Source organism: Leptonychotes weddellii, chromosome 7 (genome assembly GCF_054177405.1).
Source record: "Leptonychotes weddellii isolate Sample4059 chromosome 7, ASM5417740v2, whole genome shotgun sequence".
NCBI lineage: Eukaryota > Metazoa > Chordata > Mammalia > Carnivora > Phocidae > Leptonychotes > Leptonychotes weddellii.
In genome coordinates, this window is record NC_138375.1 from 56812863 (window position 1) to 56831382 (window position 18520).

The following is an 18520-nucleotide window of genomic DNA, read 5'->3' on the forward strand; positions in this document are numbered from 1 at the left end:
TCTGCATGCCTTGTTTCCTATCTTTTTACCAAAAAGGCTAGGTTTCTCTGTGGCTCTAGCAATAGCCACTGGTCTAAAAATTAAAATCATGTTTTCAAAAAACAAAAGCTTGTTTATTATAGTGGTTAAAATCAGAGTATTTGAAATCCGTTTTAGATTGAACTCCTGGCCCTGCCACTAAACTACATGAGGACCCTAGGGAAATGACTTCACTTCCCTCAACCTAATTTTACTCATCTGTAAAATATGGACAATGGGTGTATTAAATGGGAAGATTGCATATAAAGCACTTAGCACTCTGCTGAGCACATAAATTCTCAATACTCAATAAATATTAGTTGTTGATGTTACCATATTACATCTTCACCATTTAGATTTTTTTTTTTTTTAAAGATTTTATTCATTTGACAGAGAGAGACACAGTGAGAGAGGAAACACAAGCAGGGGGAGTGGGAGAGGGAGAAGCAGGCTTCCCATGGAGCAGGGAGCCCGATACGGGGCTCGATCCCAGGACCCTGGGACCATGACCTGAGCCAAAGGCAGACGCTTAACGACTGAGCCACCCAGGTGCCCCACCATTTAGATTTTTTTTTAAAGAGTTTTATTTCCACCTTGTTCCTATAATCCATCATTCATATTTTAGAAAATTGAAGATTTTGTTCATGACAAAGCCAATTAAAATTAGCCAAATGCTTAAGCTGTATGTTCACAACATAGTATTAACTTGATGATTATTTGTGATATAATTGACTAACAAAATAGATACAATTTTTCTATTTCAGTATTCCAAATGGTATGGTATTTCAGTGATTATTTCTTATCAGTAGTTAATTCTTTTTGCTAAGCGTTGGGAAATGACTTATAAATAGTGACCAGGTAAGTTCATAGAATACTAAAATGAATTGAATATGCAATTATTATATATACAGAATAACTTTTTCAAAAGTAGAGTTGTAAATACATATCAAAATAGAGTACATACGAAGTGAAACAAAACTAAGGACAGTATATTTATACAAAAAATTAACACTGTGAAAGGTCAAGTCTATTTTGAACAAAACTGTATTTATATGGAGAATAATCTTAGGCAAAGAGTAGTTCCTAAATATCAATACTTTTCCTAAACAACCAGTTACTTTTTACCTCTACATAGATTAATTCAGTACCCAGATATGGGAAGTCCTGGTGAATTTGCTTGACTTTTTCTTCAAATGGATTGATGCTATTTTAATATTGTATGTATTTTTTCAGTGCATTTCTGTCTTTCATGTTCTTTAAACATTTCAGTTCCTTTATTAGGTAGAGGGAAGAACTTAACACTACAAGTAAAGATTCTTTTTACCTTTTCAGTTTTAAATGTAAAGACCTTGTAATTTGATAAGTTTGTATATTCTCTTTACATCCAAAAAGTCAGTTTTACCAGATCCAAAATCCTTGACTCACATTTTCTTTCCTTATTCTAAATATGTTTCTCCGTTTTTCTTTTGGCATGAAATGTTGCTATTAAAAAGCTAATAATTGCCCCCCACCAAAAAAAAGCTAATTGTTTGCCTAACTTTTTTGCCTTATAACTCATTTGCTGTTTTTGTCAGTGTCAACAGGATTTTTTCTTTTTCTTTAATTCCCAGTAATTTCACTAAACTTTGTCTTGGGGTTGGTCATTTTAGGTTGATAGCCTCATGTGTGCACTTCGCTCTTTCAATATGTAGTTCAGATCTTTTTAGTATTTGACCTGTTTCCTTGCTTTGGTTTTGTTTTTTTAAGCTGGGCATGGACCCCAATGCAGGGCTTGAACTCACGACCCTGAGATCAAGACCTGAGCTGAGATCAAGAGTCGGACGCTTAACTGACTGACCCACCGAGGCACCCCCTTGCTTTGTTTTTTGTTGTTGTTCAGGGACTTACTATTTGTGGGTTGGATCTTCTTTGCCTATCTTTACTATTTTCTGAGGTAAATTCACTTTTGATCAATTTTTTTATCTCTTAACTTCCTTTTTCTTTCATTTTATTTTTTTAAAGATTTTATTTATTTGACAGAGAGAGACACAGTGAGAGAGGGAACACAAGCAGGGGGAGTGGGAGAGGGAGAAGCAGGCTTCCTGCGGAGCAGGCTCGATCCCAGGACCCTGGGATCATGACCTGAGCCGAAGGCAGACGCTTAAGGACTGAGCCACCCAGCACCTCTCTTTTTTATTTTAAAGTTCTTTCTCCTTTGCACCTCTGTGTCGTCTTTTTTTTTTTTTTTAAGACTTTATTTATTTATTTGACAGAGAGAGACACAGCGAGAGAGGGAACACAAGCCAGGGGGAGTGGGAGAGGGAGAAGCAGGCTTCCCGCTGAGCAGGGAGCCTGATGCGGGGCTCGATCCCAGGACCCTTGGGATCATGACCTGAGCCAAAGGCAGACACTTAACGACTGGGCCACCCAGGCGCCCCACACCTCTGTTTCTCTTAAAAGCATTATTGTTGTGTTTATTTGCTGTTCTTATAGTTCTTTCGGTTTTGTCTTTTTTTTAAATTCTTAAATTCAATTTAGTTAACATATACTGTATTATCAGTTTCGGGCATAGAATTTAGTGATACAACTGATGCATCAAGTGTCCTTCTTAATGCCCATCACCCAATTACCCCATCCCCCCACCTACCTCCCCTCCAGCAACCCTCACTTTGTTTCCTAGAGTTCACGTCTCATGGTTTGCCTCCCTATTTTCATCTTATTTTTTTTTTCTTCCCTTCCCCTATGTTCATCTGTTTTGTTTCTTAAATTCCACATATGAGTTGAAATCATATGGTATTTGTCTTTCTCTGACTGACATTTCGCTTAGCATAATACCCTCTAGTTCCAGCTATATCGTTGCAAATGGCAAGATTTCATTCTTTTTGATGGCTGAGTAATATTCCATTGTGTATATGTGTGTGGGTATACACACACACACACACACACACATACATCTTCTTTATCTATTCATCTGTCGATGGACATCTGGGCTCTTTCCATATTTTGGCTATTACGGACATGGCTGCTATAAACATTGGGGTGTATGTGCCACTTGGAATCACTATGTGTGTATCCTTTGGATAAATACCTAGTAGTGCAATTGCTGAGTGGTGGCATAGCTCTATTTTTAACTTTCTGAAGAACCTCCATGCTGTTTTCCAGAGTGGCTGCACCATTTTGCATTCCCACCAACAGTGTAAGAGGGTTCCCCTTTCTCTACATCCTCACCAACATCTTTTGTTTCCTGAGTTGTTCATTTTAGCCATTTTGACCGGTGTGAAGTGATATCTTATTATGGTTTTGATTTGTAGTTCCCTGATGCCAAGTGATGTTGAGCATTTTTTCATGTGTTTGTTGGCCATTTGTATGTCTTCTGCCCATTTCTTGACTGGGTTGTTTTTTGGGTGTTGAGTGTGATAAATTCTTTACAGATTTTGGATACTAGCCCTTTATCTGATAAGATATTTACAAATATCTTCTCCCATTCCATAGGTTGCCATTTTCTTTTAATTTTGTCTTACTTTCAGGAATTAATTTTTTCTTACAATTCTTTTCTGAGTTTTTCTATTTCTGATTTTTGTTCTTTCATGTAACATTTTCTTTAATGTCTTTTTGTTCATTTTGAAAATCATTGAGTTCATTCTGAAATAATAGTGGATTGTGACCATTTGGGATAATAATAGTGGGATATGGTCATTTGTGGTCATATCTTTCAGGCACACTTTCATTGTAGGAATCTTCTCTTTTATCTTACAATAACTTTTTTTTAAAAGATTTTTTTCATCCATTCGAAAGAGAGAGAACACGAGCAGGGTGTGGGGCAGAGGGAGAAGGAGAAGCAGACTCCCTGCTGAGCAGGGAACCCAACACGGGCTCCCAGGACCCTGAGATCATGACCAGAGCTGAAGGTAGATGCTTAATAGACTGAGCCACCCAGGCACCCCATTTACAATAACTTCATGGGATTTTTGACTTTGATATACGTAAAACTGTTTTTTCTAAGCCTTGAAAAGAAAGTTTAGTTCAGGATTGCTTTCCTAACTTCAAATTTTAGAGTCAGAATATGTTTTGTATTAATTGAAAACAGAGAATCCTAAAACTATGTTTTGTATTCATTTATGAGATGGTCATTCAATCCAGCCTAAGAAGGGGACACAGGAGAGGAGCAGGAAGAAAGTTTACCCTAGAGAAACAAAGTCACCACATGCCACAAGGGAGCCACATGGAGGGAGCAATAAGGGAGAGGGTTCAACAAAGCAAGTTAGGGAGGGGACAGAGAGAGCGAGTGGGAGAAAAACAGGAACCTGTGGACAAGTGCCTTTATTGGAGTTAGTGGTGATGTTCCAAAGCAGAAGGTGTGAGGGGATTTCTTTGGTACATTTGTATGTCACTAGCCCACAGTCAAATGAGGACAAGAAGAGGAACTTGCGGCAGGCAGGTGCACATGGCAACTTGCTTTCTGAAATTTTTTGGTCTGTGCTCCTCTCCCATTTTATGTGGACCATCTTTCTTTCATATCTGTTGTTCCTGTCTTGCCCAGTTTTGATTCTTACCAGTCCTGCCTCCTGTCCTTCAAGGGAGTCCTGGTTGGTCAGTTTTTAGTTCACAGAGCTAGACTGCTCTAGCCCCTCAACATCTTACTGTGGGCTTCTCACATTCACCTTCACCTGTTCTCATGTGGCTTCCAGTGAGTAACCTGTTGGCTGTTCTTGACTTCTTTTGTTCTCAGGTACATTAATTCCCTTGACTCATCCTGCACAAATATTGGTAATGTTAATGCCATACGGGTCTTGTAGCTTTTGGTAGTTTGTTTCCACCCTTTTGAATTTTGGAGTTTGTGGAGATACGTTGTCATTTGTTAATGTTTTCCATGGGTTTATGGTTTTTCTATTTAATCTCTGTTTTTATATGGGGCATTGAGGAGATTAAAAATCTATGCTGCCATACAATAATCTTTCCAGAATTCTTTTCTGGAGGACTTTAAATAAATTGGAGTTTCTTTTTCTTAAAGATTTGATAGAACACTCTTTGAAACTATCTGGTCCGATGTGTTTTTGTGATTAACTCCTTGAAAACTTTCTCTGTGTCTCTATGATAATTTGTATGTCAGATTACAAGCTCTTCTGGAGTCAGTTTGATTTGTATATTCCTAGAAAATTATCCACTTCCTCCATGCCCTCAAATTTATTAAAATTCTTTGTTTTTTTAATAGCCTCTGTATCAGTGGCTAGTACTTCATTTTCATTTCTTACTTTGCTGTGTTTGCCTTCACTTCTTGCATTGGTTAATTATAGGTGGTTCTCCTTTCTCCCCCAAAGAACCAGCTCTTGAATTCATCAGTTCTTCTGATTTCTTCAGTTAGATGCTTAATTCACTTCTTCTTTTATTTTTTCTTGTTCATTAATATAATTAAAAACCTTTGCAATTTCTCCTGAGAACTGCTTTAGCTATATGTCGTAAATTCTGATATGTCTTATTTGTTTTCTGAATACTTTGAAATTTTAGGTTTGATTTACTCTCTGGCCCAAGAATTGTTTGAGAGAGATTTAAAATTTTCCAGAAGGTAGACATTATTATTTTCTAGTTTTGTTATTAACTTCTCTTTTTTTTGTTATTTATTAAGATTTTTTTTAGCAACCCGGGGTGCCTGGGTGGCTCAGTTGTTGGGCGTCTGCCTTCGGCTCGGGTCATGATCCCAGGGCCCTGGGATCGAGCCCCGCATCAGGCTCCCTGCTCGGCGGGAAGCCTGCTTCTCCCTCTCCCACTCCCCCTGCTTGTGTTCCCTCTCTTGCTGTGTCTCTGTCAAATAAATAAAATCTTAAAAAAAAAAAAGATTTTTTTTTTAGCGACCCAACATGGTTACATTTATTTACATTTGTTATGTTTATTACAGCCTAATTAAATGTTCTGTGGACATTGAAAAGTAGATATATTTTCTGTTTTATGTTAAGACTCCATTATATGTTGATTAGGTAATCTTAATTAGGTCTTTTTTCCTTTTTATTTTTGTAGAAGGTGTGCATTTACTCTATGTAAAACTGAGAAAGTCCCTGCTAATGTGTTTCAGTTTTTTCTCATATTTTCTGTGGTTTTGCTTGAATGCTGGAGTGCTTGAATAGGATTCCTTACTGCTAGATCTTCATTATGGATCAAAATCTTTATTATTATGAAGCATACTTCTTTGGTCTTCTTTGTAACGTTTTATCTGAATTCAGTCCTGTCTGATATTGCAATCATGAATGCAGCTTTCTTATTTATATTTGCTTAGTATACCTTTGCCTACCCTTTAATTTTCAGTCTTTCTGAATCACTTTATACTAGATACATCTCTTTTAAAAACATTTAAGTCAAAATTTAATTTTGATTAGAGCATAAAATTAACTTTTAGATTTTTATACATAGCATAAAGTTGGATTTTATTTATTAGACTGGGGTTTTTCTTTAATAGGTGAGTTTCATTTTTTATTTACTGATACATGTTTGATTTTAATTTTGTCATCAGAAGATGTTAGGCTTTGTTCATGTGGCTTTTTCCTTTTTATATCATTCATTGTATGATCCATTATTATAGTTGCAGTTTTGTATGTGTTCTCTGATTATTTGTAGCTCTTCATTTTTTTACTTGGGTGTTGAATTTTTAACTAGAACATGACATGTTTAATTTTTTTCCCTTAACTTCTCATTTAAGATTTCAATCCTGTAAGAAGAATAGAAATGGTACCTGAACATCTGCTTATCATTCAACTAGATTCACCAGTTGTTAATATTTTGCTGCATTTGCTTTATTTTTGTCTGTATCTACATATTTTTATTCCTGAGTATTTGAAGGTAACTTCTAAACAAATCCTTCATCCCTAACTACTTCAGCATGTGTTTCTCAAGAACAAGGACATTTTCTTACTTAGGCACAATACCAGTATCACACCCAAGTACTTCAACACTGTTATAATGTCTATATGGAGTCCATATTTAAACTTCCCCAGTTGTCTCAATAATGTCCTTTTATAGCCTTTTTGTTTGTTAAGGATCATGCATTGCATTTATTTATATCTTTTTGCCCCCTTTAATCTAGATCAGTCTACCAGCCTTTTTTTTTCCCCCATGAAAAATTCAGGTAGTTGATCTTGTAAAATGTCCCAACATCTGGAGTTAGACGTCTGTTTCCTCCTGACTAGATGCAGTTAAATTTTCTTGGCAAGAATCATCATAGGTGATTATCCTTCTCATTCCATCACTCAAGAGGTACATATTATCAGTTTGTCCCATTATTGGTCATGCTACATTTAATCACATGGCTGAGGTAGCATCAGTTCTGTGTTTGTTATAGTATCTTTTGACTTCTTCCTATGGGCAATGACTAGATATTTTTCTGTTTCCATCTCATTTTAATCATTTATTTTCTCATTTTAAAACATGCTTATACTTCTGTTATTTGACTTACTGATTTGAAGTATCTTTGACCTCAGCTGTAGAAGATGAGGAAGACGAAAGATTCAAATTACACTATCTCCCACCTTTTTTCCCTCTTCTCTTCCAACTTTGTTTATTCATTCACTTCTCTTTAAAATGAAGAAAAGGAAACATAAACTTAATACAGTAGTTATAAAAATGACTGAAAACATCCTTCAGGTCAGTGTTTTCAGTTGTGTGGGTAAAGCCCACCCATGGGACGTACTGTGGCTGGAGCAGTTGGAAGAGCCTGGCTGGGAAAACAGGGAGAGCTTGATGACAGGTGTGGGGTTTGGATTTGGACTATTATTTGGACTGTTGCTACTTGTCATCTACCACACTTTAAAATGTTGATTAACCATTCTTTATCCTTGGTTTGACCTTTCTAATCTAAAAATTGTAAGCTCTAATCTGAGGAGTAGAATTAATTTCTGTATTGCAATAGTAAGCAGCTGAGTACTTGGCTGGGGCCAGTATCAAGCAGGAGGCCACCCCTGACCCTCAGATCTGCCTACTCCTCACCTTCGTTTTATGCCTTCTCCATTTCTGTACCTAAGTGTGCCTTATTTCTTTTTCCTCAGGTCTCCCAGTTGCTGGGCAAACCTCAGAATTTGTTAACCAAGTGTTAGAGAAGACTGCAGAAGGCAATCCCACTGGAGGCCTTGTAGGACTAAGGATACCAACATCAAAAGTGTGATCAGCCTCATTGGACCACTGGTCAGAAATGTCTGTGTTTGTCACGTTATTCATTGTAAATTTTCATTCTGTTTTGCATGTCAGTTTAGCATTATGTAAACATTTACGATTAGGTTACATTGTTTTAAGAACTAAGTAGCATAAGTGAAGCATGATCCAAAATACTTGATTATTGCATTTTCAGAGCATAAACCATGGTTAAAACTGCTACTGGCATCAGAATCGAAACTCACACATTTAAGTAAATGTTCAGATACAGATTGCAAAAATCTGTTGAAGTAAAACATTCGGGAGGAGCGAAATTAGTAAATGCCAAATATTGTGGCAGGTTTATGCTCTGAACCACACAAAAAAAATTGAGGAAGCATTTTTTTAAACAGTCAGTTTAGATTGTTTTTAGAATTATTCCTTTTGTTCTAATTTTCCACAACCATTAATCTCACTTGTACATGGCACAACCCAGCACTCATGCCCATGTGCCATATTAGAAGTTCATTTTCCGAGCTCAATATGGTATATATAAATATATATATAAATATATATATAATGTCTGTGCAAGTAAGAAAAAAAAGCATATTCTTTGTGCCTTGTATTTTGGGGAAACTATAAAACTGGTAATATTTTGTATGATGAAAACCCTAATGAGGAAACACAAGATATATAGATGGAAAAATTATGGGGTTTAAATGTTTTTTTGTTCCAACTCTTTTTCAGATTTTTTGAATGTATATAGGACTATGTTGAAATGTAGATATATGCCACAGAGTCTGTGTATTGTATAAAAAACAAAACAAAAAACAAACAAAAAAAAGATGGCTCTAGAAAACTCATATTTCGGTACTTGACCGGAAGAAGACAAATACTTGCACATTATTGCGATTGTTTTATTTTTTGTACCAAAGACAAATGCAACTGATATGGCAAACTGCCAGTCTAAGTAAAGTTTTGCACAGCTTACATGATACTGTATGAATGTATGAAAAAAAAAGGAGAAAAAAAAAAGAAAAATGAAAAGGTCAGGGTTAGGGATCTTACTGAACTGTGAATTTTATTTCTGTTTGGGTCCAATTATCTACAGAAGGAGCATCCACACACACAAATATTATTTTGCTGTTCCTCTAGTTCGCTTCCATAGTAGATAAGTTGGTGGCCATTTAGATGTCTGTAAGTCTTTTTATTTCTGCACTTATTGTAGGAAATTTTAATATATTTCATTTTAGTAAGCTATTGGTAAAATAGTTTTTGACCTTGAAAATTAAAGTTTATTTAGCTTATTGTAGTATACTTCCACCAAACAACCAAAATACAGATTATTTTTATTGTATTATGTATATATATATATGTAAAGAAAGAAAAAAGCTAAAAATATCTAATTCTTTAGTTGCCACTTTTCCAATTGATGTATTATTGTGCATGTAATATTTTCAAAGATCAACACAAGCTTAAAACAAAAAAACAATTTATAGATTTTTATATTTTTGTACAGGTATTTTCAAACTAGCTTCTTCAAACTTACATGTGACTTCTTCTATAGTTTCTAGAACTGAGAAATATTAACACATTTAGTTTTTAGGTGCTCTTTTTTGCTCACATAAAACAGCTTCATTAGTCAGTGTTTTAACTGTGTTAAAGCTTTACCTCTTGATGAGAAATTTCTTGTGTCAAGGCAGCATTATAAACCTTCCCCACAGATCTTTCCATTCTGTCTCTCTTACTGTTTGATTCTCAAATCTTGTGTTTTGAACTCTGAAGACTGGTGGCATAAAAACTATACTTTTAAAAAGATCCTATCTAGCCAGAAAAAAATACCAAAAATTTCAGACCTAGCTGCTGGGAAATTATCTATTTTCTCCAACCGTTTCTCCATTACCCCCTGGAGAATTTATTCCTTAATTATATTTTGTCCTAATGGTGTGTTTCTTTTTCTTCTACTTTATCCCCTCTCCCTCCCACCCCCTCCCCCCCCCCCCGCCACTTGTAAGCCATAGCATCTGAAGCTATAGCTTATCAAGTTTGATTCTAAAACACACAGTAACAACTGAACAATGTTGCTTATATGCTTCTTTGACATCATGAAAAGGAAACTCCTAGAAGGATTGTCTTAACACCTTGGCTGAACTGTGATGCACAAGATTTTCCTGTGTGCTTGGTGGAAACATACCTGGTTAGTGCATTCATGCTACACAGATGATAAGCTCAGAGCTAATGGTTTAAAAGAATGTAAGCTCGTTGTTTAAAGTTTTTCCTTTTTAGATGGAGAAGGCAAAGCACAGGCTTATAACTTAGAAGTATATGAAGTTTTGACAGAGTGTGTTTAGTAAACTGAAACATGTTCCAAAATGTGGCAGTTTTGCAATCAGGTGAAAATCACTTCATGATAGAGATTCAGCTGATGAGGTTTATAAAATTGCCCCTTTCTAGCTGCTCTGTTCGGAATTCTGGTTTTTGATACTTTTTTCCTGTCTGCAAACCAGAATTTGATTTTTTGGTCTTGCATTTCAAAAAAAAAAAAAAAAAAAAAAAGACTTTGAATCTGTTTAGTAGATTCCATATCCTTGCATTTCAGTGTTTTATATGTACTACTTAAGTTAAATAGTTAAAAGCTTTTAAATAGTTGAGCTTTTTAATGTTGACACTTTATTTTGTACCTATTTATATATGTATGTATATCTTAGAAAAGCACTTTGTTAAAAAAAAAAATTGCATTTTATATGATTCCTGCCATTTGCTGCTAAATCTGGGCTGGTCAGAATGCTGCAGCGATACTTGATCTAAATAAAAACCTGGCAGTAAAATGTAGAGTGAAAGTTAAATCCTCTTGCTGTTTTAACTTTATCATAAAGATGACATAGGCAAGCTGTGCAGCTTTACATTTTAACCAGGGGACTCTGTGGCATTTAAAACCGTCTAGAAATGGTTGTACTTTAATGCCAGTAATAATCTGCTTCCTCTATTGTCATTAAAATATATGCGTTTAGTGTATCACACAAACAAATCTTATAAGGGTAACGTAAAAACCCCAACAATTGTACATGTTCTGTTTTTGAAATTTGTGGCATGTATTTTTGGGTGAAGATCATTAGAGAAGAGCTCTCTAAAGGTTTTCTGTGTTCATACATGGTATACAGATAGCTCATAATGAAGTCCAGAATTTTACTTTAAGTGAAGGCATTGTGAATTCACCTCAAATAAACCCATTGTTCCAAAAGCAATTATAAACTTTGACTCTAGTACTACTATGATTTAAAAAAAATACAAAAAACGTTCTTCCTCATTTCAGATACACTGGATTCTTTATAGAGTTTGTCTCCATATGAAAGCATGCTGTCCAGTTGTTCTTGTTAAGATCTTGTCTGAGTTTTGAATTGGGTGCCACACTTTTTCAGTCAATATGATTGCTTGTTCTACTGTACCATGTATGATTCTTGTCCTTTCCTATATCCTTCATGACAGATTATGATGTGGCTTTATATTGTGCCTTACTTGTACATTTAAACTTAACGTCTTCATTCCCTTCCACTTGCTAAATCTTTCACTTTGACCTTTTTGGTAAGAGAATCAGAGCAATTATAAAAACATCATGAAGGATTTCAGATGGGTATGGTTTCCAGTTCCCTCTCTTTATAGTTATTTTATATTTGTATGAAAGACCAGTTTTGAATGGTCTTTAAATACGAGAGGGAAAGACTAGCAGTAATTTCACTACATCCCTTGTTTCTGACTTTCATGAATTTGTCCTACATCTTCTTTCTGATGCTTGACTTGATTTGCTCCTTAGCAATAGTCTGCATTTAAAGAAAGGTGTGTTCAGTTCGTCAGCTTGAAATTGACTATTTCATCTTTCCAGAATTTTTTAGGAGAAGAATACTCGTTTTGTTTGTTTTATAAAACAGATGACAAGTCTCTTTAAAAGAAACAGAAGTACAGTACTTTTGAAATACAATGCTGTTAGTTTGGATTTCTTTTTTTTATATATAATATTCATACAATTATCTGATGTTTGCCTTCATTAATAAAGCTGTTAGTTTATTCACCAAAATGTCAAGAATGGATGTGCTTTTCTTTATTCCATACATTTAAAAATATTTTAGCTGCTAAGATTTAGTTAACTTTCTAAGAAACAAATTCAAGTTGCCTTCAGCAGGAATTAACAAAAGCTTATGTTCCCTTTCTTTATATAGTCTTCCTACAATTCTGTTCAAGTATTTTCTAATTAATTATGTAAGAGAATGTTAGCATCTCTCCAAATCTTGAAACTTGAATTTTGAGAATGCGTTGAATTATGCTTTCAGTGTTAAAGTAAAAGGTTTCAATTATCCTTCTAGTGAAGTCTATTGTGGAATACCATTTCCCATGGAACTGAGGCCATTTCCACAACTTTGCACAGAATTGCAGTCTTGTTCTTCCCTTGGATCATGACAAATAAGTCTCACACAGTGCCGTAATACTTGTGGATTCTTTTGTAATCTTTGTAATCTTAATAAGGGCATTATGAGAAGATGACTCCATGTTTTTTTAATATTTCAAACACATTGGGATGTAACAATGAATGTCAACTGTAGGAATGGTTGTTTCGTTTTAAGGAATAAGCATGTTGGGGAAAGATGATGAAAATGTACTACTGACAGTTTTACACTTCCATAGGCAAGTGGGATTATGTGTTGAAGCATAATCCTCATGCTTAGTAAACTGACCGAAAATTGTAGAAATTACACCTAGGAACTGAATTATGCCAAATTGCCATTTTTCTTTAGAAAAGAGAGGTTAGGGTGTAGTAGTGAGGGAGTAGAACCTTAAAACTACTTCCAAATAGTATTTTGGAATTGAAGACTTGGTGACTAGAGAAGAACATCAGAGTTGGGTATTTCAGTGTGCCAAGTTTGGGTGAACTAGGTTTGCCTCTTTCATAACAATGTAAACACAATGGTGTAGTTAATTAAATTCTGGGTGGATGGGAGCGGGACTGATTACTGTGTCTTGCCCTTCGCCCTTTGTTTTTTTCGGAACCAAATAACAGAAATGTGTATGTGTGTACTGTATCTGCCTTTCCACCACATTTTTATGACACTGTATTCCACTGCCTGCTTTTTTTTTACCTTCTTTCCCTAGGATTTGTCCTCTAACTTAGCGTTTGTGATTAACAGTGATACTAGGGCTGACCGCACATAAGAAGTCACAAGAGAAGAGCGGAAGGGCAAGAATTCAGAGCATTTGTTCATACGATGTGGCAACCTCTTTTGCATAGTGGCGTAGGATCCTGTTTGTAATGCTATCATAAATATTCTGTAGTTTTGTTTCCCCATTACCCCAACTGGAGCTATGAAACTTTTTATTGGATTCAGTCTTGTCTTTTGTCTAGAAAGAATTTTATCTTGTTGACGCATGAGCTGTTTAAAAATTATTCTATTAAATGTTGGTTAATAGTTGTGCAGTTTTTCTTTTCAGAAGAAAAGGCAATTCAAATGTTGCCTTTGTTTTCTGTCACCTTCCAACCCCTCAGCACTTCTAGTCAGATACAGATTCATCAGTGTATGCAACATCCTTTGTAATTTAAAATAAAAAAAGATGAAAAGGTTTTGAATTGTTTGCCTCATGTTTTCGCCCCTTCTCTGTTGCTTTTCTTTTGCTTACCAAGGTAACCATCTGCGCCTCTGCAAGATAACCCACTGCAAAGAAATTCCAGACTAAAGACAGCCGTGAACCGTGAATTGTGCTGCCCCCCTCTTGGTGCAGGACATAAAGAGCTAACATTTTGGACACTTTGGGCTGATTTTTCAGTACTCTAGTGAAATGTAGTATTCTGGAGAATTATTTATTGATGAAAACATTTGCATTCTTCATAGTTTGGAGCACGGTTTAGTTTACACGTATTTTTTCCTCTTTGATTCTTCGGTTAAGCAAGGGAAATAAACGGTTTTGAGTCTCTCCTGACTTAAACATTTGTATGTGTTTAATAATTCAAAGCAAGTCTCTGAGATAGGCTGGAATTATATACAATCTTCTTCTTTTTCTTTTTTTTAAAGATTTTATTTATTTGAGAGTGAGAGAGAGCACTAGCAGGGGGAGGGGCAGAGGGCGAAGCACTCTCCTCTGCTGAGCAGGGAGCCCAGGAACCTGGGATCATGACCTGAGCTGAAGGCAGACGCTTAACCAACGGAGCCACCCAGGTGTCCCCATATACAGAGAGTCTTACTTCAGGGGACCTGAGTGAACATCGCTGAAGCAGTGTGTTCCTTCAAATGCTAAACATTTGTTTAGCATATATTTTGCCAAGACTTGTGCTAAGTAGAGATACCCAGGAACTCACAATTTGCTGAGGGGAGGCAGCATGTGAATAAGACAAGAGCTGTTACACATGCAAAGGGTTCTGGGTACATTATTGCTGAGATGCTTGCAAGGACACAGGTACCACATCCAGTAGGGTATGCTAGAGAAGAATCAACAGGCTTGTGTTCATGACATCCCAGGATTCTTGAAGTTCTTTTTGCTTCATCTGAGTGACATTGGGGCTGAAGTGGAGATAGCCTCTCATGGACTTGACCTCCATCCAAACCACCCCTCACAGGAGCCTCCATCATGGTCTGGGAACTTTTAAGGAGCTGGGTGAGCCTGAGTGGCTCAGATGGTTGAGCGTCTGCCTTCGGCTTGGGTCATGGTCTTGGGGTCCTGGGATTGAGCCCCGCATCGGGCTCCCTGGTTGGCGGGGAACCTGCTTCTCCCTCTCCCTCCACTGTTCCCCCTGCTTGTGCTCTCTCGCTCTTTCTGTCAAATAAACAAAATCTTTGAAAAAAAGGAAACATTTTGTGGGTAGCACCTAGTTAAATGGGTTATTCAGTTGCCACTCCTCACCCATAGTGGTTCAGAACCAGGAGAACTCTTTAGCCAGAAATCCATAAAGTTGGGAAATGCTTTAATATCCCAGCTGAAAGATTTAGAATAAGAAAAGGGTATTAGGAAGTCTAGAAGGCAGGGGTGGCTGGCATTCATTAAACCCCTGCTAGGTGCTTTCCTTTCAAGTAACTCAGCTCTCGGTGGTGCAGTGAGGTGGGTGGTCATGTCCATTTTACAAAAGAGAATAGACTCAGATAAGGGGACTCACTTGAGACCCAGCATATATGATACCCCCAATTGAAACTCCAGTCTGCTCCTGCACTCAGAGACAATTCATACTCCTAAAGGACCAGGCCAGGTCACAGGCAATATTTGAATGGATATCTGTGTAGGAGGGAGATAATGGGCTTAGAATCTGAAAACCAGAACTAAAGCCAAAAACTATGGGGCGCCTGGGTGGCTCAGTCGTTAAGCCTCTGCCTTCGGCTCAGGTCATGATCCCAGGGTCCTGGGATCGAGCCCAGCATCGCACCCAGCATCGGACTCCCTGCTCAGCAGGAAGCCTGCTTCTCCCTCTCCCACTCCCCCTGCTTGTGTTCCCTCTCTCGCTGTGTCTCTCTCTGTCAAATATAAATAAATAAATAAATAAATAAATAAATAAATAAAGTCAAAAACTAGTAGATGTAGTAACCAAAAGCTAATCTCAGGATCTGTGGGTAAAGGTGATAGAAGCAAAAGAACATTGGCAGTAGTCAGTGATTGAGAGCGTGGGTCACTGCATTGTACATCTATCCCTCAAAGATGGCCTCTAGCTTAAGGGCTTAGAATTGGGTCTCTTTGTTAGAAGCGAGCATGCTGGAGGGATGTTTTCTTCTTCAACTGTTGCAGAAAGACTGCGTGGAGACTCAGTTACATAGGAATTTCCAGCAAGAAGCCAGATGTGAAAGGGGCCCAAGGTCATGTGTCCTAAATAGGGAGCTTCTATCTGAGGATCCAAAACTTTTGAGTGACCTGAAAAACGTCAGTTTCTTTAAAGGATTTTAGTCTTAAAACATCACCAGGAATGAACTTAAAATGTACAGGGTCTAGATAAAGAAAACTTTAAAATAACATGAAGGACACAGAAGAAGACTTGAACAAATGGAAAGAAAGACCCAAATTCTTGAACCAGAGCAGCCAACAACATGAAGCTGTCAGTCCTCAAAATTAAATTAAAAATTAATGCTCTCTCAAAACATACCCTCATTGTTAAAAAAAACAAAACAAAGTTCATAGGGGAAAAAAAATAATAGCTGGAAGATGCTGGGGGAAAAAAAAGATCGGGCATTTAATCCAAACACATGAAAACACATAAAACTATAAAACTGTCATTTTGGTGCATAAATAGACCAATAGAACAGAATGGAAGGTCTAGAAATAGATTCAAACATAAGAATTTATTAAGGTAAATGTAGCATCCAGAACCAGTGAAAAAAAGATGGATTCTTCAGAAAACAGGATTGGAACAACTGGGAAACTCTGGAGAAAGAAAAGTTGGCTCTGTATCTCATACAATAAGCCAATATATATCTCAAAATGTATAAATGAACAAATAACAGAAGAAATATGGGCAATTCCTTTAAAACCTGTGGGGTGAGGGTAGGGAGGGTTTTCTAACTTGGATCCCAAATCCAGGAGTCATAAATGAAGATTGATAAATTCTATGTAAAATAAAAATTAAAAACTTTTAAGGCCAAAACCATCATAAGAGAAGTCGAAATTCTATAGCCTATGCAAAAAGCACATCTCTAAGGGCTAATCCTCCTAATATATAAAGAGCTCCTGGAAACTGGTATGATAAAGAACCACCACCTAATAGAGAAATGAGCCAAGTAAATACAAATAGCACTCAATCTCATTCATGATAAGAGAAATGCAAATTAAAAGATGGCATTTTTCACTTAATCAAATCGGCAAAAGTCCTAGTATTTGTTAACACAGCACGTTGGCGAGGCCATGGGAAAGCAAGCATTTGTACCGCATTTCTGGAGGAGTATAGATTCATATAACCTCTCTGAAGAGCAATCTGGTAGTATGTACCTAAATTTTAAAAATGCACATATCCTTTGACTAGCCCTTCCGTTTGCACTGGACAAGTCATTCTCTCTGTGCCTATTTCTTTACGTGTAAAATGTGGATAATTCTACCTCATAGGGTTGTCGTGAGAGTCAAGTTAGATGACACACATTAAGAACTTAGTACAAAGTGCCAGGCACATAGGAAGTGCTCCAAAAATGTCAGTCATGTCCTAGCAGCTAATGCCCATTGAGTTCTTAAACACATGCCACATTACTGCACTGTGCTTGGTGCTTTTTCATGTACTACCTCATTTAATCCTCCAGCCAACCCTGTGATTACCACCAGTTAGCCTCAGGATTCTGAGGCACAGAGGTGTGAAGTGGGTTGTCCTGCAGGATTCAAGCAGGGTCGGCTCCCAAGCCTGCAGTACACTCCCTATTAGGTGCAGTGGGATGATAAACACCTTAAGGGGCAGTGTGTGGAGCACTGGAGAAACGCAGATGGGCAAGCTACATAGCCCCAAGTGTACAACACTACCCAAGGGGCCATATTTGGTTTTTGAGGGAAGACATGGCTTTCAGTGAAGGCTCTGCCACTTTCAAGTTGGGTAACCTTGGGGCAGGGTTGTTCAGTTTGGGTTTGTTTCGCTTTGATCTACTCTTAGTCCATCTACTGATCTGTAAAACTGGGGTATTGCCTATTTCAAGTGTGGTTGAAGGGTTAAGAGATACACAGCTAAGCATTCAGGTCTTCATAATTTATGCTTGCTGATGTGAACAAAAGTATATGGGGCGGGAGCAAGAGGGGGGAAGCATCTAAGAAAAGGGAACAGCATATTCCAAAGCTACAGATCCAAAAAGAACTTGAGGAATCCAGGAGAGGGACAGGGTGAGGTGGCTGATGGCTTTGAAGACCAGCTAAGAAACTTTGACTATTTAATAATAAAAATAAAAGAGCCACCATTTGTTGAGGGTCTGCTCTTAATTATTTCCATCAAAACTACTCCAGCGAGGTAGATTTAATAAATCCAACTGTACACAAAAGGAAACTTCCAGGAGCCACAGAAGAGGTGTAGGCAGGGAGGTGACTTGATCAGTTGCGATTTTAGAACCCTTGGACCATGTGTTGAACTGACAAGGGGTGCTCTAAGAGACCTGCCTTGAATTCCATACATTAAAAGTAGTAATAACATTTTTCATTTTTTCATTTGCTCCACAGTTTATATTCACTGTACAACAATGAAAAATATAAGAAAATTTAAAGAAATATAAAAAATTGTTAACTCCACCTTCCAGAGACATCCTAATTGATACTTTCCTTCCAGTCTTTTTTTTTTCCTCTATGCAAAAAATATGTAGTCATTAGAATGGCTCTTAGATAGAAGATGGGGAGAAGCCACTGCAAAAACGCCCTTGATACTCCCTCTCTCTTTCTTCTTCGTTTTCTTAGGACCACACCAAGAAGCGAGGCTGAGTCCAGCCGAGTTCTC

General features: G+C 37.1%; 1 protein-coding gene across 4 annotated transcripts in view; it reads left to right on the forward strand.

Moving 5' to 3' along the window:
- CREBRF (CREB3 regulatory factor) overlaps positions 1–13717 on the forward strand; it is a 56084-nt gene extending 42367 nt beyond the window's left edge. For all 4 annotated transcript variants that reach the window (XM_081826335.1, XM_081826333.1, XM_081826334.1 and 1 more), the window contains one exon: positions 8028–13717. In XM_081826335.1, coding sequence (XP_081682461.1) covers positions 8028–8143 — 116 coding nt within the window. In that variant the 3' untranslated portion in view covers positions 8144–13717. The remainder of the gene's footprint in view (positions 1–8027) is intronic.
- Positions 13718–18520: the final 4803 nt, after the last annotated feature.